This window comes from Camelus dromedarius, chromosome 11 (assembly GCF_036321535.1).
Source record: "Camelus dromedarius isolate mCamDro1 chromosome 11, mCamDro1.pat, whole genome shotgun sequence".
Taxonomy (NCBI): Eukaryota; Metazoa; Chordata; class Mammalia; order Artiodactyla; family Camelidae; genus Camelus; species Camelus dromedarius.
In genome coordinates this window covers 20,463,022-20,483,884 of record NC_087446.1, presented here as the reverse complement: position 1 = coordinate 20,483,884, position 20,863 = coordinate 20,463,022, and the positions used below count along the sequence as shown (strand labels likewise).

The window sequence follows — 20,863 nt, the reverse complement described above, 5'->3', positions numbered from 1 at the left end:
ACTTCTCTCCTTTATCCCAGTATCATTTATTGCCCAGATTACTAAAATAACCTCCTACCTAGTACCCTTGCTAACAATTTTGCCCCCTACAATTAATTTTCCCAAGGTTCTTAAAATTCTTTAATAACTTCCATTACATTTGAAATGAAAACCAACTCCTTAGGATGGCTTAGCCCTGACCTTTGTCTGACTCCTACCCTCCAATACAGCTCTCCTCTAACTCCCACCAACATTGACCTCTCTGGTCTTCAAAATGACAAATGTGTTTCTCTACAGAGCCTGTCAGTGGATGCTCCTTCCTCCTGCAGATCTTCACATGACAAGAAGCTCCTTGTCATCTAGATCACAACTCAATGCCATTTCATCAGAGGACTTCCAAAGCATTCCACCAAAAGTAGCCCCCTCTCCCCTGACTTCCCCTCATCTGTTTATTTATGGATATATAATCTACTTATCTCTTTAGAATGTAAGTTCCTTGAGGGCAGGGGTCTGATGTGTGTCTTGTTCACAGGTACATAGGTTTTCTCTCAATATCTTGAATGATGAAATGAAAAACTGAAGAGATCAATGAACAAATAGGGTAACAGAGGGGAATGGTTTTCTTCCCACTCTCCTTTTCCCACTAATATCTCTCATGTCACTCCCAGTTTTGTCAAAGGTAGGCAAAATGACTAGAAATCAGGCAATGAAGAACACAGGAAGTGTAGTCCTAAAGAGCAGTGAGCAAAGGGCTTCAACAGGGTTTGGGGAAAAACAATTTAGGGAAGAGAACAGGAGACTTCAAAACGTTGTAGCCTCCCGCTCCATGTTGGATCTTCCAAATCAGGAATATAAAAGTAAGAAATGCCTATCTTCTATAAAGCATTATGTAAATTGTATTTTCTGAGTTGAAATATTTAACACACACTAGGAAATAAATAAATAGTGAATCTTATCAAGAGGATTTATAGGGAGGATTTTTATCTACTGAGTTTTCAGGAAGCAGTAGAGCCATGTTGCTAATTGATATGAGAAGCACTATAGGATTTCGTCTTTTTCACAACTACTTACATAAATAGGTAATTAGGGCAAAGGTGATCAGACAAAAATAAATACGCTGCTTACATTTCAATGGAAAACTGGCGTTAAGTAACAGATTACTGAAGAAATATTTTTTAGTTAAATTTTAGTTTAAATTATTCTGTCCAAGGAAACTTAAAAAGGCAGTGGCATTGAGGCTATTTGAGTAAAACTGAAAGCATTTTAGATTACAGACTTGTAGTCACATAAGTTGACCAGTTTATGACTTTAAAGGGCAGAAATTTAGTGTAATTATGCATAATACATAGTTTTTTGTTTTTGGTTACAAAATTAATATTATTTGACTATGCATGGACCTCTATATTATATGGGAAAAAGTTGTTTCTTACTAACGGTATATTAACTAGCCTATTAATAATCAGATTCCTAATGTAGCATCACAATCTGAAATTTTAAAACTGCATTCCTATTATGTTACAGATTAGTACTTGTTCTCAGAACTATTTCCAAAAAAGAAAAAAATTCTTACCAGACATAAACTGTGTAATAGAGGATAATTCCATTTGGCTCCAGGGGTGGTTGCCATGACAACTTCACCGTGACACCAGACAACTGTTTTACAGAGAAGTCTTGTGGGGGAGAATCAGGAGCTGAAAAGTTAAGGTATAGAAAAATGCACTTTATTAAACGTATATAAGGAAAAGTTAAAATGGAAATGTACAAAACTTTTATCATGAACTTTCTGGCAAATGAATGGGGTAAAGTGCCCTTCTTTGTGGGCCTGAGAGACTGTTTACTTTCAAAATGAGATGATAAAAGAAGATTTTGCATGGTGGTGTTAGAACATCTGTTTCTGTGATTCAATGGAAAAAAATATTTCATGAGAAAAAAGAACAAGGAGTATGTCACTGTGATTCACCTACTGTTCAAGTACATCTTGGTAAATTATCATCCCTCTAATAAAAATAAAACCATTGGGGTGAATAAATATAATATATAGTAAAAGAGCTCCCCAAACTATAAAAAGAAATAGGAAAAAAAAATAACAAGAAGTAAGAAAGTGAAAATTATAACATTGGGAAAGCAGTTAAAATGACTGACCTCACAAATGAAAACTGCATTCAATTTCAGTTGTGTTATTAAACTGTAAAAGAGTATCAAAATCTTTTCACTGAGTCTTTAAAACTGAATGATTTACAAAGGAAATGCCATTGTAGCAAATAAGAATATAGACATTTTAGGGTCTACTTCTAATTGTGCTGTAATAGTTTAAAAATTCAAATATTTAGCCATTCTACAAGGAATAAATACTAAGAAAAATTATTGTAAACTAATTAGCCAAGTTTATGCTTCCATTTCAATAAAACGTTTAGAAAGACATTTCTTAACTGCTCTGTACCAGCACAGTAATGTCTTAGAATATTAATACACGTTTTTGCATGTAAAAGGTACAAATTACTAAAATTTTGATCACTTAGTTATACATGGAAAGTGAACTCTTAGCTAATAGAAATTTGAAGAATTTGTTCAGATCTTTGAAAAATGTAAATTTATAGATTAGTATATGTGCAGATCACTTTTTCCAATAATCTGGAGAAAATCATGCCTGAATTACTACATTTTCTTTCTGATTTTCAGAATAACCTCAACTAGCGTGTGTGTACACACATGTGTGTGTTTTCATTATCTTGGTGATGATAATTTTTCAAAAAAGGAGTTTATTGAGCAGAGAAAAGCTTTATGAGTTGAGTTCTATGGAATAATGGTGACAGCTGTGTTTGTGTTTTCAGCTGGCTTTCTCACTGGCACTACAATAAAAATGCTATCAAATATTGATTATCACAAGAATCCATATGTCATTTGGAGATGTCTGTTTCCCAAGATATGAATTATCTCTGAGAACTCTCATTGTCAAGACAAAAACCTATAATATTTTTCTGAATATCAGTGCAAAACTTAACTTTCATTTTTAATCAGAGAAAAGGATTTTAATCAAAACCAGCACTGATATAGAACATGTAACTAAGCACTTCTGTTTTATAATATGCTCTAACATGTTTATGTGGAACAGCAAATAGTTCTTGGTGTTTTATATTTAATCTTCAGCATATCCTTGAGTATTTTATTTTATGTAAAACTTTATTGCTAAATAAATGCAGTTAACACGCCTTTCAAAATAAAACACTCATATCTACCATTGTGGACAAACATTTTTCAAACATTTTTAACATTTGTTAAAATACCATTTATATTCAGAAATGCAATTTTTAAAATGAAATTGGAAAAACAGAATAATTAAATGCAGTGTCTTTCACAGTCTATCCAATTCATAATGACAGAACGTATGAGACAGACGAGAAGGGTCTTCATAAGGCTCTGACTGCCTCCTACCCTTTCCTATCCCTCAACCCACTCTACTCATCTTCCTTCAGGTCACAGCTTAACCATACTTTCCTGGATATCTCAGAGTAGCTGAAGTTCCTTTTCTGTCCTGGTGAACACTTATACCAGTAATTAGAACTGTAAAAATTATTTATCTACACATTTGTCAAATTTAGATCTCTTCTACTGAACTTCAAGCTCTACAACAGCAAGAAACTCCTAATACCTAATAAAGGAAATTGTCTCAAGCTTTTATCCAAATTCTAAATTTGCTGTAATTTTTCTGTAAGGGAGTCTTGTTCTTTACCCTGTTCCTTAGCAATAAGATCAAGGACATAGATGGAAGTTTACCATGACTGTATTTTTAACAGTTTGGACGTATAGTATAATTTGAAACAATTGACTTGACTTGAGTGGTAAAAACAAACAAACAAACAAAACTCTGCCTCCTCAAAATGTATTTTCACTACTGGGCTAGGTTCCTTTCATATAAGACCTTGAATTCTTACCATAGGGACCATTTAATTAGATTAGAAGTAGAGAAATGGGTACCATGTCCATAAGGACATTGCTAAAATGACTTAATTTATCTTTCTTAGACATCATCTAAGACAGAAAGGAGAGCTAACCTTCTTCGCTCAACTTTAACCATTGTATCATTGGGAAAATTTATATATTGGGTTAATTTTTCACTTTGAGAGCAAGAAGAATCTAACTATGGAAAAATAAAAATTTGGAAAGGTAAGTTTTGATGGAGAAACAACATATTAAGTAGAGGCAATAACTAAGGAGGACTAACCTATGAGAAGACTTAGAAACTGGGGCGACTGGTTCTAAGTTTCTAAAACTGGGAGTAGAAACTAAGCCATCAGTTTAGAACCCTGATAGAGCACCTGACCAGGATACTCTGGTGAAGTAATCTGGTGGAAGGGAAGTCAGGGAGGGACCTGAAATGGGAGAAGAGGGTTCTGAGGACTTCAATACTTTGAATAAAATAAGAGCACTGCAGAGAAAAGTCTTCCTTCTAGAAGTATGTAATGCATATTTTGTCCTGGTGAATGACGAGAATCTGAACATCCACAGGGTGCAGCTTAGCATGAAGATGAGGAAACTTGAAAGAGAGGATGCAAAAGATACCCTACAAGCATGTGACACATCCAGACCCGCTCATCATGGCAACCGCACTTTCTTTTAACAGGAAGAAAAATAAATAACATTCTCAAAATACACAATATACAAAACAAAATGCAAATCCAAATCCCAAATATATCTTTCAAAAGTAATTTTCTTAGCATGATGTATGCCTATAACTTGGTGAGGCAGCACTGGAAAATGGCCTTAGTAGTAAAGATAATTTTATTCAGGTTAGGAAAAGGTATGCTTAAATACTCAATATGAAGGCTATTAACATTCGGGCATAGCATCTTGGCAACTTAGGTAGATAAACTAATAGCCTGGAAAATAGCCTGAACACATTAGCAAGATAATCCTAATAACAATAAAAACTGCTGTAGGTTGACATAAGAGAATCTACTATAAAATTTACATACATGTCTATTCTAATGAACGTGAAAGTTGAAAAACACAGTCAAAATACACTGACTGATGCTCACACTATTCAAACCCAAATTTTAGCCTTAAAAATTCCCATGGAAAAAAAATATTACTGGTTTTCTTACACAGCACAGATGACTTCAGAATTTTAAAAAGCATTTTATATCTGATTTCACTGAACATAAATCTGACTCTGCAAGCTTTTTTCACACCATGACAATGAAATCTCTATACAATGTTGGTGTGGCACACAACGGCTACCCCAGCTAGGAGAATTCTGATGTTGTATCTTCATTGCATAGACATTTTTTCTGAAATGTGATGGATATGAAATAAGTCAGTATCAAGTGCTATAATTACCATCTTCTTCAGTGAGCACACTTAAAGGTGCACTCCGAACTCCTTCGCCTTCGACGGTACTAGCTGACACCTCAATCATATATTGCGAATACTTCTTCAGTCCTAAATAGAAATAAAATAGGTAAGTTAAGACTTACAAAATATCTTTTAATAATAGGCAAGAGGCAAATTATGAAATGTCTAACAATCTTCCAAAAGTAAGAACTAAATGAAATGTAGTTCTTGGAATAGTAACTCCTATTTTGAAGACAAAATGATACAGAATCATGTGGAAAAGGACAGACCTAGAGTATTCTTTCATGTGACCTGCCATAAACTCCTAGCTTATTTAACCAAAAAGCCAGAATCATCATACCCTGTATAAAACTAATCACACCATTTATGATACAACAATAAGCAAATATATTGTGGCCACTCTGTCAATATAAATGTAAATAGCCAGCATTATTTATTTTTTTACCTGTAATGCTCTGAGTCAAAGAGGTTGTATTTATAGTTCTTTCCTCATTTCCATCACCTTTCTTGAGATAAATTGTATATTTTTGTATAATTCCATTGGGACTCTTTGGGGGAAGGAATGATAGCTCAATCTCTCCAGAGGAAATATTTTTGTAAGTAATATTTTCTGGTGGACTATCAGGCACTGAAAAAAAACCCAAAAATATGCATGCATAAAATAATTCCATTTTAATAATATATTCTGTGCTGAAGTTTTCACCCCAGTGGACTAGGCTATGTATATATGAATGTTCATTCACTAGAGTGCGATTATAATAAACATCCTAGATGCAGTAAAATGCAGGTAAATTATAGCACTTAACTTTATAAGAATAATGTCATCTCAAAGAAAATTATTATTATTCTGACTCTACAGAATAACGTTTTTAGGATGACATTTTTTATTAAAATACTTGAGACTATTAAACTGTCTTACATTGCAGAATATGCAGACACAGTAGTGCCTTGGTATCCGCAGGAATTGGTTCCAGGACCCTCACCCCAACTCCTCCAGGAGTACCAAAATCTGAGGATGCTCAAGTTCCTTCTATAAAATGACACAGTATTTGCATATAACCTACGGACATCCTCCTGTATACTTTATATCACCTCTAGATCACTTATAATACCTAACACAATGTAAATGCTACATAAATCACTGTAAATACAATGTAAATGCTCTGTAAATAGTTGCCTGTTAACATGCAGCAAATTCAAGTACTGTTTTTTGAAACTTTCTGCAATTTTTTTTCTGAATGTTTTTTATCCACAGTTGGTTGAGTCTGTGGATACATGGTCCCCAGATACAAAGGGCTGACTTTACAAGAAAGAGGATTGAAAAACACTTTAAAAAGCCTGCCTTTCATCAATAATAATAATAAAATACAAATGGTTAATAAATTAGTTTTGATAACACGATCTATGACAAGACAAAGATCCTCTCCTAGATATAAGGCTGCATATAATGACCTAGTAACAAAACGGTCTCCTGTGGATACAGGGGATCAATAAATAAAACACTAGTTTTCTGTATTTACTAATATTCTTACTGTATTGAATGTAATGGTCATAAATGATTCTCTTTATATATTCAAATATTAACGCTAAATGTGGGATTCCAATTCTGGCAAAATATTGGAATAGCCACCCTAAGTTGAATGACTATCACGATGAAAGTAAGAAAACTCTGCATAAAATTAGCATTTTCTTTTTTTAGGAATTGCAGAGATAACATGGAAGTTAGAAATCTGTGGTAGTCAAAAACAAAAGCAAAAAACCCCCAACAAAATAAAACAAACAAACAAACAAAAAAAGTAAAAACAGGAATCCTGAGATGGAAACTGTACTAAAGGGTGCTCTGCCTTGGAGGGTACTGGTCAATCCCGGTGACTTTGAGTTTCTCCATTCACAGCTGTGTGGGGTACCAGAAAAGAAGAGAAAGCCTTGGGCCAGTAGAAGAATAAAAGATATTCCAGCATAAAGAGTTGAAACCCCAAAAGAATGCAATTTCAACCAGGGCCATGATATAGGCCAACTCTGCAGAGTGCCGTAGAATTCAGCATGAGTTGTGCAATGTGGTACATTCACTCTCGGGGAATAGGGAATGAGAAGTAAACCCACTATGCAAAAAAGGACAGAAAAATAACTTTTTTTCCTCCTGACACTCCTCTGGATGAAGAGGTAGAATATAAAGAAAAATTACGCATTTTTGAAACTGCAAGTCTATCCCTATGAGCATGCGTGGCCCAAATCCACAGCAGCTATATGGCCTGAAAAGACCTCTACTTCAGAATTTAAATTAAAATGAATCTATAATCCTGAATTGCCATTACTCAAAACAACTAGCAGAAGCAAACATACATCCTCTCTGAAGAAACTCAACTTCAACTCAGGTCACATAAACTTCCCACAGATAAAGTTTCAAGGAATATGAGCTCACTGATAAAAATCACAAAACACACAAGCAAATCAGGCACCAATGGTTAAAGCCAACAAAGAAGAAAAGAAACACAAACACACACACACACCAGCCAGACTTCAGATACTGTAATTATCAAAGAATAAAAATACAAATGTTTAACATAGTTCAAGAAATCAAACATTTGAAAATATAAGCAAATAATTCTTTAGATAATAATAAATAATACACATAATCAAACAACCTTGAAAAAGAACCAAACAGGACTTGAGGAACAGAATTAAAAAAAAAAAAAAACCCTGAAGGTAAAATTCTCTTGATGTATAAAAAAGCGGATTAGATAGATAGAAAATAATTTAGTGAAAAAGATTATAGTATTGTATGAGTTATCAAAAATGTAACTCAGAGAAAGAAAATATAGAAAATACAAGATGGCAGTTAAGAGAAATAAAGGATATACTAAGGGGGCTAAGATAATAGAGAAAATGAGGAAGAAATGTTTAAAGGTATAATGGCCTAGAATGATCAAAATTACTGAAAGATATCAAGCTTCAGAACAAAGAATGCCAATAAATCTCAAGCAGAATTAAAAAAATTTAGACACATCATTGTAAAAATACAGAATATCGAAGAGGAGATCTTAACAGCACCAGAAATAAAATAGAACATCTACACAGGAATGATAATTAGATGGAAAAGTGACATCAATTGAAAAACTTCTGGAGTTCTACACCCAGAAAAAATTAACAAGAGCAAAATAAAAACAAATTCAATCAAAAACAGAGAGCCAGCCATCAATGCAGGCTCAAAAGATGAAATTATAAGCAATGTACTTTAAGCAGAAAAATATTCGCTAGAGACGAAAGATCACAGTTGGAAAGATAATAGTTCAAAATTGCCTTTCTAGAACAATAACAATAATGGCTAATTTGGGGGTTAAACAATATAAACTAAATATGTACATATTATTGCCATTATAGGATCATGCTGTAAGTTCTTTTCTTTCGAAATAAGTGAACCTTTTTGGTATTCTAAATACAATGGATATAGACAATGCTACTAATAAATTTAGTAAAGTAGAGAAAATCCAGAAGCTTTGAAAGTGTAGATGCAGTGTCTCCAAGCCCTCATTGTTACCTGCTACAGAGTGTATTCTATCTAAGGCAGACTTAATAGGAAAAACTGACATAAGAATGTTATTTCTAAAGCTCTGGAAGAATTGTAATTCAATACCTAGCTTGATAGAGCAATATAATCCTACTATCCTTCCTCCAAACACTCAGAATCTTCTCTAGTATCTTCCCAAGCCAACCCATTACAGGAGGAAAAATCCTCCCCAGCTTCTCTGGAAGCTTCCCCAACCTTCTGGCTCTAAGTGAAATCTCAGACCTGACGGAGAACACTACATCTTAACACTCTTAGATAAAAGGTAGCCATTTGTTTTTCTCCCATAATCCCTATAACCATAAGGCATAGAAGTCAAGTAGCTGTATTTGTTGTTTCTCTTTGCCGTACTGAGATCTCTCCTTTCTTTCTGAAGAAGCTCTAGGTGGTACCCCTCCTTAAGACAATCATCTAGGGATACCCTGCCACTTCCCCAAACATCTTAAACATTTTATCACCTGGATGACTGGCTTCCTCTCTGTCATTCAGAGACGTCAACATCAATGGAAATGATCTGTCCAGTTCCCTGGACTCTGCATTCCTTGGTCTCCATAATTTCAGTAATCTTTCCTTCTACTTCACTTTAACCACTAGCTTCCATGGCCACACCTGAGACCTTGCCATTACCAACAGCTGCCAGGACTTCTCTCTTTGGCAACCACCTCCTATCTTTTCAGCTCACTCACCCTTATACCAATAGTCCAACAATTCTTTGACCCTCATCAAACCTTCACTGTCCATCACCTCCCTTATATCCTCATCTCCCCACTTACTCAGGTCAGAGTCCACAGTCTGTCACTAAAACCACTTCCTAGCAATCTCCATCAACTCCTTCTAGCTCACTTTTCTGGCAAAATTCCAATTTAGGTCAAACCAAACTCAGTATGTTAGTTCTACATCTGCCACGTTAACAGCTGAAAATGTCTGAATAAAATACCACTCCATGCTGACTAGCCTCACTTTAATTTATAACCTCAAATCTCAAATCAATCCTTTTCACTGCTTGGCAGTCTATATATATATATATATATATATATATATATATATATATATATATATATTTTAGTGAATTCAGTCTCCTACTCTTGTTATGTATGTTTTCACCATCTTCTCTCTTCACAAACATCTGATATCCCCTCTCTCTCCTCATTCAAAGCTGATAAACTCGCTTCTCATCTCACTGAGAAAATAAAAGCACTCAGAAGAGGACCACATACCTTCCTACCGCCCACCTTCCTTTAACTGCCTTCTCTTCTTACTCGTCTGAAACCTAGTCCTCTACCTCTGCGCTGGAGTCCACTGAATCCACGGAGTCAGAATTTCAACCTGAAGTTCCTTCCTCTGTTGTAGTTTCAGTTTTTCTCTCTTCATTGCATTATTTCTATCACTGTATGCACTGCATACATGTGGACACACATCAGCTATTGCTCCATTCTTTCCTCAGCTCTATAGTAACATCCCTCAAAATTTGCCTGTACTCATTTTCACCACTTTCTTACCCATCATGCTGTCTTAGCCCCACTTCAGTGTGGCATTTTCCTCCCATTTTTAACCATGAAACCTACTGTCATGGAGGTGTCAGTGATCCCATCTTGCCAAACCACTCATCAGTTGCATGCCCTCATCTTACTTCACTCTCAGCAGCATTTGACATAGTGAATAAATAGCTTCTACTTTAAATTATTTATTCATTTGACTTCCAAGACATGATCTTCTCCTGATTTTCCTCCTACTTCATTGGCAGCTCCTGCTTAGTCTTTAACTGGTTCCTCTTAGATTTCCCAAATTTGGCAGATCATTCTGCCTGAGGACACAGTCGTATGCTTCCTTCACCTCTATCTTTACTCATCCTGATGTGACTTTATCTCATCCCTTAACTTTGAGTACCAGAGACATGAAGATGCCTCCAAATTGTATATTGAATCCTGGATCCTTCCCCTGAGTTTTAAACTTATGAGTCCAATTGCCTTCATAGCAGGCACTTGGATATTTCAAATACATTGAAAATAGAACTTCTGAATTTCCTCCAAACTGCTCTCTTCCCAATACTTCATCTCAGCAAATGGTACCTCCTTCACCAAGACACTCAGACCAAAAACCTTAAAGATACTCTTGGTTTTTTTCTCTTTATTCTCACATCCAATATATTCAGCAGCAATCTTCTAAAATTGCAAATCATATCATGTTCTTGTCTCATAATTCTCCAATAGCTTCACATAAAAATTAAACACCAAACTTCTTAGTATGGCACCCAAGAATCTGCCTGGTCCACCTCTGCCCATCTCCCTCCCTGCTCATCTGCTAATTCTATCCCCATAACTCATAGTGTTCCCATGACTGAAATGTTCTGTCCTTCCTCAAACACATAAAGTGCCTCCCTACCTCAGAAACTTGGTAATGGCTATGCCTCCTTCCGGAACACTTTTCTTCCTTAGCCTCATCTAATTAAATCTCATACACTAATAGTATCTCTAGGCAAATATAACCTCCTCAGATACGCCTTTCTCAGTCTTCTATCTCAAATGGCCTGCTCACTATTCTATAACTCTCTCTTGTCTTTTCCCTGATATTTTTTTCTTCAAGGAACTTACCAGTACTAAAAATCATCTATATTATTTGCCTACTGATTTATTTTCTGTGACCCTTCTAGAATGCTGAATTCTAGGAAGGTAGAAATTTTGTCTTATTTACTGCTCTAACTAGAGTGCCTAGTTCAGTGGTGGCACGTTATATGGAGTCCATAAAAAATCTGTTCAGTGAATCAAGAAATACACACAAATGATACAGCATATATTTAAAGCAAGAGAGAAATTTATAGCAAAGGAAAATCAGTAAGACTGTATTGAACAGCTCTTTAACTGCAGGGAGGAAAAGGGATTGGCGACGATGCTATGCTTGAATTTAATAACTCAGTGTAACTTCTGATTTTGAAAAATGCTGCTTGGAATTTGCTAAGTCATCCCTCTGGAGTTGCCTGCCTACCACTAGTAGTAAGGATATAAATATGCATCCCTGACCCCAGGCTGATATCCTTGACATTTTTATTCATTTATCCTTAGGGGATAACCAGCGTTGGATCTTCAGGGAAAGTACAGCAAGACACATTTAATGACTTAGTGATTTTGCAGAGTAATGACGCACTTAGAGTTTTCTGAAACAGCATGGTGTTTCCAATTGTGGAAGCACTGTGTAAAATAGAAAACTCATGAATAAAAAGTAATCCTTATAATCAGTTGGAATAAAGTGGATTCATTAAAAACTAAAAATAAGAAATAATTCAGTTCATGATGACCCTAAAATAGAAAGCAGGAAGTTACCTTGAATATGCCAAAAGATTGTTGTTTGGCACACATAGTTTAAATAGTTTATATAGAGAAAGTAAGAAATGCCATCTATTAATATGAATAAATGTATACAGTCCTGCACAAAGTTTTGATCAATATCTAAGTTACTATCCACTAGTGATTGTTACCCCAAATCAGACTTATTCAGGCATTTGGTTAAAGGCTTGCTGTAAAGAAAATTGTATCTTAGGAAAGAAAATACACAAATATAGATTGTCAAAGGGTAATTTGTATGGGAACTTAAAGTTCTTTATGTGGTTATTGTGTCCTAAGTATGAGAAAATATAAACTAATCTCAAGTTTGTCAAATGAACATTCTGTACTTAAAACACACAAACACACACAGACACAGACATTCAATTCACACACACACACATACAGGAAATCAATCTTGTATTGATTTTTCCTGCTTGAACACAAGAGTATTTTACTTCCAAGCATTAGTAAACTGTAATTCCTCAATCAAGATAAAACACTTGAACAAATAATATACTATTAGTTAATTAGCAGCATTAACTCATGGAGTAAGCGTATCTCTCAATTTCTCATGAAACATTATTAAAAAGTAGGATCTTGCTTTTTACAGTAAGAGTAGAGGATGTACTTATTGTATTTAATAAGAATATTGAGCCCCGGGAACAGATAGTTGCTTCTGAGCACACTCTGCTTCAAATGACACCTTGAGACTCTACTTAAAATTCTAGCTTCCTTTTTTTTTTGCAAAAATAACTAAAATTGGTGGCTCAATAGTAGCAAACATGACCTAGGAAAAGTCACTAATGTAGATTTCATTGCCCACTATGTCTATCCAGACAGAGGATTCACAGATTCAAGAGTACACAAACTTAGGACAGAGAGCTGGAAATTAGGCATTTGGATGTTGAACCCTATGCCCTGTTGTTAGGCCTCTTTTGCTTCTGAAGAATCTAACGTCAAAATGACCCAGTTATACCCACCCACATGGGTGGGCTAGTGAGCCCTAGAATAAGTTGTTTCTCTTTCTTCTTATTTTTCTTGCTACATCAGGAGCCCTGAGATGGGAGGGACAGGTTTACCTTCAAGTCTCAACATTATTTCTCACCTACTATGATTTTTGAATCATTTTACTCAAATATTCCTAAGTTTCCTCATATTATGTAAAATAAAAGGTTCTGTGCATCTTCTAAGACCCCTTCCAAAACTAAAATTCTCCTTTTGAATTAGACTTCATGTTAAAGTCTCATATTTGTATGTATACATGTATTATATATATACATGCATATATATATTATCCTTGCCTTAGAATTAAGGTCATACAACAAATAAGAAAATGAAAATTAAATTTATTTTTTCAAGACTAAGGAAAAGATCGCATGTAATAATTAGCAAAAAAAAAAAAAAGATTGTTTTAAAAATAATCATTAAATTAAGGTGTTCTTGATGCTGTGACCATTTACGAAGTGTAGTATTTAATAAGCACTCATGAATATGGTGACTGTTTAACGGCACAACAGGCTGTTTGAAAGTTCTTACTTTCCTTCCTCATACCTTGCCAAGCCGTAACCGCAAAATATCACTGCAACAATGAACAGAAAGATCCTAGATCTATTTTACTAGCTTCATTGATGGCTTCCGAAAGGGCATGTATTGTGAAAGGTAATGGGCGTTATGGTCAGATGGATTTGGGTTCCAATTCCAGCTTCATCACTTACCAGCTGGGTGACCTTCAGCAATTAAACATCCAGTGATTAATATCAATTTTAGGAGGGTGGAAATTCATCATCTTTTACAGTAAAAATAATAAATAATAATACGGGGCTAATAAAGCCCCGCAAGGATTGCTATGCTGTAAATTATTTGTTGACTGTTGAAAGGATGAATTTCTCAGACCTCATTAGTAATGAAGATAATTTCTTTATTCTAAAATTTAAAAGGCAATTTTTGTGAAAGCCAATAGCAGAGCCCATGGTATGCTGCAGGGACTTAGAATATGCTTGTTTCTTTCCCTGACACAGTGTAAAATAAAACTCGTTAGGGTAGATGTTTTTCTCAAAAATACTTATTTCCAGTACAATATTTACAAAATCAATGAAGCATGCCAATATATATAATATCAATTAAATTATACTTTAATTGATAACTCAGGATGACAAAAAAATGCTCTTTTCATTACTGTCTTATTCCTGCAATTACAACTATTGCCATTTGCTATGGTCACTCTCATGTGATCTCATTTTATTAATTTCTGTGACCAATCTCAAGAGGATACTTTTGCTTAAAGGTAACCTGCTGTATTAGATTCCTAAATCCTCACGGTCAGGGACAGGGCCTCACATATAGCATCTGGATGAACTATAAGAAATTGCTCATATTTGGCCAACTATGACATATAGGAATAGCAACTCAATGTGCTTCAGCCAGTAGCTAGTCAATAAATATTTATTTTTTTAATGTATGGATAAAACAGTAACTTTGCATTTACTTTTTAATTCTAGGCATATACTGTAGAGTTGGCCCAAAAGTGATGCTCCAATGCATGATTATAAGCATAATATAAACAACTCACTAAGATCATCAGGCAAATGTCTCGCTTTGCTCCTGCATCACTGAAACACACTAATTCCTTGCTTGCATTGTTTATTTTATATGAGATATATCCCCTGCCCACCCAACAACCTCTACAACGTCCATTCCACCGACTCCATAATATTCAGGTCAAATGTTGCCTCCTCTATACGGCTCCCCCAGGCATGCTCTTTCTGTGCTCCGACTCTGCACCTCTATCTATAAACACACCTCAGGAATGTGTGTGTATGTGTGTGTATGTACACACCCTCGTATGTACACATATGTATAGAATTTGCATACATAGCCTACATACATCTATAGATACATATCTGAACACATCTACACGTCTGTCTGTACATGTATTTGTATAAATGCAGATACATCTATATAGATAGATGTATATGGATGTATAGAGAATGTATATGGATCATACATACTATAGGAATCTGTTCTTATGAGTATGTCCCTGCTTTTACCTATTTTGAAAGGAAGTAGTTATCCAACCCCAAATTTAGAAGTACACTGAAAGGACCTTTGATTTCTCAAGGTATTTCATTTGAAAAAATAACATACTGTCCGCCAAGACTGAATCAAGAAGAATCTGAACACTTGAACTAACTGATCACTAGAAAGGAAATAGAAATAGCAATTAAAAACCTCCCTACAAATAAAAGTCCAGGACCGGACGGCTTCACCGGGGAATTCTACCAAACATACAAAGAAGAACTCATACCAGTCCTTCTCAAACTCTTCCAGACGATTGAAAAGGAGGGAATACTCCCAAACTCATTCTATGAAGCCACCGTCACTCTGATACCAAAACCAGGCAAAGACACTACAAAAAAAGAATTATAGGCCAGTATCACTGATGAACATAGATGCCAAAATCCTCACCAAAATATTAGCAAATAGAATCCAACAACACATAAAAAAGATTATACATCATGACCAAGTGGGGTTCATCCCAGAGACACAAGGGTGGTTCAACATACGCAAATCAATCAATGTAATACATCACATCAACAAGAGAAAGGACAAAAACCACATGATCATCTCAATCGATGCAGAAAAAGCATTTGATAAAATTCAACACCCATTAATGATAAAAACTCTCACCAAAGTGGGTATAGAGGGAACATATCTCAACATAATAAAAGCTATATATGACAAACCTACAGCCAGCATGGTACTCAACGGTGAAAAACTCAAAAGCTTCCCACTAAAATCTGGGACAAGACAAGGATGCCCACTATCACCACTCCTATTCAACATAGTTCTGGAAGTCCTAGCCACAGCAGTCAGGCAAGAGAAAGAAATAAAAGGGATCCGAATTGGAAAAGAAGAGGTAAAAGTGTCACTATATGCCGATGACATGTTACTATATATAGAAAACCCCAAAAGGTCCACACAAAAACTGCTAGAGCTGATTTAAGAATTCAGCAAGGTAGCAGGTTACAAAATTAACGTTCAAAAATCTGTTGCATTTCTTTACACTAACGATGAATCAACAGAAAAACAAAGTAAAGACACTGGTTTATTTTAGAGTTTCCTTATAGATAAATCAGACTGTAAAAATTTCCACAGCAAGTCTTTTCCCACGTTACCAGGAAAAGCATAGAAATTCCTGGATTATACGAAACAGAATAATGAGAGATTCTAGATTATGTAAAATACAAACAAGGTGACAAATGTCCGCTGTGTACATTTCATTAATATATATTAAACAAATAAACAAAAACTTACCAGTCTCAGAAGTCCTTACAGAGAGTAAAGAAGACAACCGATTGCCGTGACCAACCCTGGTATACGATCTTACGGAAATGTTATAGAGGGTGTAAGGTTTTAAGCCCCTTAAAATTACATCTGTGGTTGAAGTGTTCTTCATAAATAAGGTATCCAGATTTTTACAGAGTACTTCATAGGCAACAATAACCCCATTGGGTTTCTCAGGTGGTAACCACTTCAAACTTATTTCACTAGCAGTAACATCAGTAACTTCAACATCTTGAGGGGATGATTCTGGTTCTGGAAGGAAGCACAATTTTAAATGTATGTATTTTCTCGTGCTGACTGCTTGAGACACGAATGGCAGCATGAGGTCGATGGCAGTAAGCACACAAAACCACTTGCTTCTTGATATTAAAATTGCATCCAACGTTCTTACCGTCTTCTGGAGTCCTCACAAAGATGTCATTTTCTTCAGACAAAGAACTTTCTCCAACATTGGTTGAGGCAGCCACTCTCATTTTATATTTCGTGTATTTCTTTAACCCTATAAGGACAACAGGCGATTTGTTTAAAGTCCTTAAAATAGCACTCCGGGATCAGTGCCAGCTAACATAGGACTAGTGAAAATGACTTCTTGGGGAGACTGGTTCTCCACATCAGCCTCCTTATAACCCCAATCTCCCCAGCTTCCTTGGGATGAGAGCCTTTGCCTGTTGATGATGTTTTAGTTCTTTCCTAAAATATAAAGGCAACAATCTGAGGGTGAAAACATAATTTTTGGCACACTGGGAGGAATGTAGTTGATTTGGCACAAACACCACATCAGCTCAACTACTTTAGCTGATTGTCACATACAATCAATCAAACCTTCATTCCTGAGTTATTTCGATGTACCAGGCACAAAATTCCCTGAGCTATATATTCCTAAGATATTTGTGGTCTGATGATTTTATTTCTTAGCAGATAAATACAGTTAAAGAAAAACACATTTAATCAAGTTATTTCTGCAAGTATTTTTCAAGACATCTATGGGAGCATAGCACGACAAAATCTGAATGATGCAACATGTATCCTGCAGTGTTTAAGGCAAAGAGAGATGTATATTTTCCATCAGAAGAATGTTAAAACAGAATGAAACAAAACTTTGTTCTACCTGTTATGAGAAAGCTGTTGTCTAAAGTAGTCATCTGGAATGCTCTGTTTGTATCCAGTTCCACTGCATAAATTGTATAATGAGTTATTTTTCCATTGGGATATTCTGGAGGATCCCAATATAACAAAACAGATGAAGAGCTAATATTTTTATAGTTTATAACTTGAATGGAGCTTGGCACTTGAGAAGAAGAATGAGCAATTAATATGAATGAAAAGAAAAAGGATTACAAAGGTCAAGAGCAATAAATATTTGGTAATTGTTTCGAATGAAATACACTCTTACCTTGCTCATGTGTCCTAACATGGAGAACCGTTGGTGGTCCTTCTCCCATGATGGTGAAAGCAGATACACTAATCATGTGCTCAGTGAAAGGGACAAGCCTCCTGATAACGTAAGACAGCTGTTCGGCCGCAACGTCCGTGATGTACTGATTCCTTGCAGTTCCTGTTTGAAATTAGTTTTTAAAAAAAATAGATGTTTGGCTTCATGATCAAAATTATTTTTACCCACAGAGTAAAATCTTAAACCAGATTTCCCAATGTCTCCATGTAACCTTTATATAAAAGGTAGATACAGAATTAATAACAGACATGCTGAATATATCCCAACAGTATCTATAAACATTTTGTGCTCATAATATAGTTTTGTTAGTTGTTATTAACTATCCTAGACATGAAGTGAGTGTTTTGAGAAAACATCACTTTCTACAAAAGACAGGCTAGGAATTTTTTTCTGAAAAGACAATTAGGCAAAAAATGAAATTGAAATATTGTAAGTCAATGTTGGGTTATACTATGAAAATCACAGAAATAAGACTTTATGTGAACTCAAAATTCACCATACATTTGCTAAACCCGTTAATGATTTAAGGCAAGCATGCTTATGTAACTGTCACATAAATGTATCTAGATAAGGATTTCAAAAAAATGTTGGGGTTTTTTTTTTTTTTCCACTTACTTAGAACTTGTGCTTCCAACAATGTTGATTAGCATTTAGACCAAACTAAGTATTTAAGAAAACATCTGTATCAGAAATCATGGGCCTCTTAAGTTTTAGTGTTGCCCCAGTCTTCTTTGCACAGGAAAAACAGACCAGTAAATGAAATAAGCATATATTGAATGTAATGTGATACTTCTGACTAATTCTACCATCAAGAAAATAATGTCACTTACTTTTAATTTGGAATGGGACAAATATCAAATCGGAGAAAAAGCAACAACAAAAAAATTCTTCTCACTTAGCCTTTTAGAAGAACCAGAGAGATCATTTAGATGTGTGTCTTCTAACCGAGTCTTTTTAAATTTTCTATATATGACACTGTCCTTTTAGAAACTGTAAGATCCACTGACCCTGAGGAGCAAGTGCACACACTAATGACATCACCACGTCGTCGGGGTCGCCTACACCTGTTTATCACCCCATGCGCTAGAGTTGTAACTTTCTGACCTATTTGCCTTCAGTGACATTTGAAAACCTATTAGTCAAAAGCTGCAGAGAGTGTGAGGCCTGTAAATGATTTGAAGATATGTTAATCCCTCCCCATCACACCTGCTTTGGCAACTGTAACAACTGATTGTCTATGCAGCTTGGCCAGACTCTAGGGTGCTACTTTTCCTCCGAGGAAGGTCAGATGGGTTAGGAGGGGCCAGCTCCTGCCTGTGTGGCATTTCCATTTGCTGCATGAGGTTATCCAACAGTTACAGAAGAAAAAAAAAAATCTGGCTCCATCTCATGGACCATTAATAACTGGGTTGAACTCCCAGCTAAGGTTCATATCTGTGCCGGCTAGTACTAGTAGTTTAAATAAGCTTCACAGAAAAAAAAGAAAAATGCACCTACCAACTGTTGAAGGCTGGTCATCAGCTCTACTCCTCGCTGGGAAGTTACTATGTGGGTGACTGTTGTACATAACCGAAGCAAGCAAGTGCAGGTCAGAAGACATCTCTGCTGAACCTTCAAATAATCCTGCCATTGACTCTACTATATTCACAGCTTCTGGAGCCAGGGGGTCACTTATATACTGTAATTAAAAACAGATATTTACAAAGACTGCTTGCGACACTTATGCTTAATAATGGCTTCACTCAAGCACTAATTCCAAAAATCAGTAATTTTGAAATCACGTTTTTAAAAAATAATATTATTTCCATGACTACTGTTGCCTTTACATTCTAAGATTTCATTCTAAAGCTACTAAAAATCCTGCATCATTGTAACACACTGTGATCACTTCCATATCTTAAGAGTCCAATACCATATTGTGGGAAGAAGCAGACATTTGTTTCTGACCTGAGTTAGTTTCCTTATGGTAACATTACACATCCTCATGCAAAGGTTTCACGGCTAAAATATTTTAACTGCTCACCCCTCAAAAGTAAGTGTTCTAGGCATACTGCCTTATTAAAATGTGTTTTGCTTCATTATCTACGTGTCCTTATTTGCACACCAGGAGTGAGCAGCCTGAGTGCCTACTGGGTACATGTCAGTAATAACAGTTTAACTGAGTGACGTTACAGACATGATCAAAACTGCATGGCAATTGTTTTCAAACAGGGTTCACGGCAGACCTATCCAAGGCTCTGAACCTAAGCAATATTTTAAGTAACTGATTGTTCCTAGATGCCAAAATGTGTTTTATACATGTGACGTTCACCAAAGTAGCAGATACTAAAGTGAAATCAAAAACATCAGAAAATTTTTTTAAAAATTAAATAAAAATCTTAAAAAATTAAAGATAAATAAAAATTTTAAATTTAATTAAAAAAGAATTATTAAAAACATCAGGAGAAGATTACAGATATATACAGTAGAGTTTTATATTGGGACAATAAGAAAACTCTCTTCCTTCTTTTCCACACAACAGAATGAGAAAAGGGTGTTTTGGCCAAATAATATTAGATATTTTGTGTAGATCATCAACCTTGAAGATAAGGCTAAAGATTAATCAAAGAAAATGTTGCCTTAACAGGCTTAACAACCGAATGCAATGTGTGGACTTGATTCTAAGTAGAACATACCTACCAGTGTAGGCTCTGAAGATACCCAGGGAAACGTGAGTATGGGCTAGGACTTAGACGATACCAAGACAAGATTAGTAGTTTTGTCAATTGTGGTAATGGAATTATGGAATCAATTAAAATGTCCATGTTTTGGGGGACCCATTCTTAGGCATGTAAGAGCAAAATGACATGA

At 35.3% G+C, this 20,863-nt stretch overlaps 1 protein-coding gene across 1 annotated transcript in view; it reads right to left on the bottom strand.

The window, feature by feature from the left end:
• The window catches only part of PTPRQ (protein tyrosine phosphatase receptor type Q), a 186,761-nt gene that overhangs the window by 129,618 nt on the left and 36,280 nt on the right, over nt 1–20,863 (bottom strand). The window contains exons 12-19 of the mRNA XM_031463085.2: nt 19,511–19,691; nt 17,954–18,115; nt 17,669–17,848; nt 16,952–17,059; nt 16,531–16,812; nt 5,777–5,959; nt 5,317–5,418; nt 1,550–1,670 (exon numbers count right to left, since the gene is read on the bottom strand). Coding sequence (XP_031318945.2) covers nt 1,550–1,670; nt 5,317–5,418; nt 5,777–5,959; nt 16,531–16,812; nt 16,952–17,059; nt 17,669–17,848; nt 17,954–18,115; nt 19,511–19,691 — 1,319 coding nt within the window. The remainder of the gene's footprint in view (nt 1–1,549; nt 1,671–5,316; nt 5,419–5,776; nt 5,960–16,530; nt 16,813–16,951; nt 17,060–17,668; nt 17,849–17,953; nt 18,116–19,510; nt 19,692–20,863) is intronic.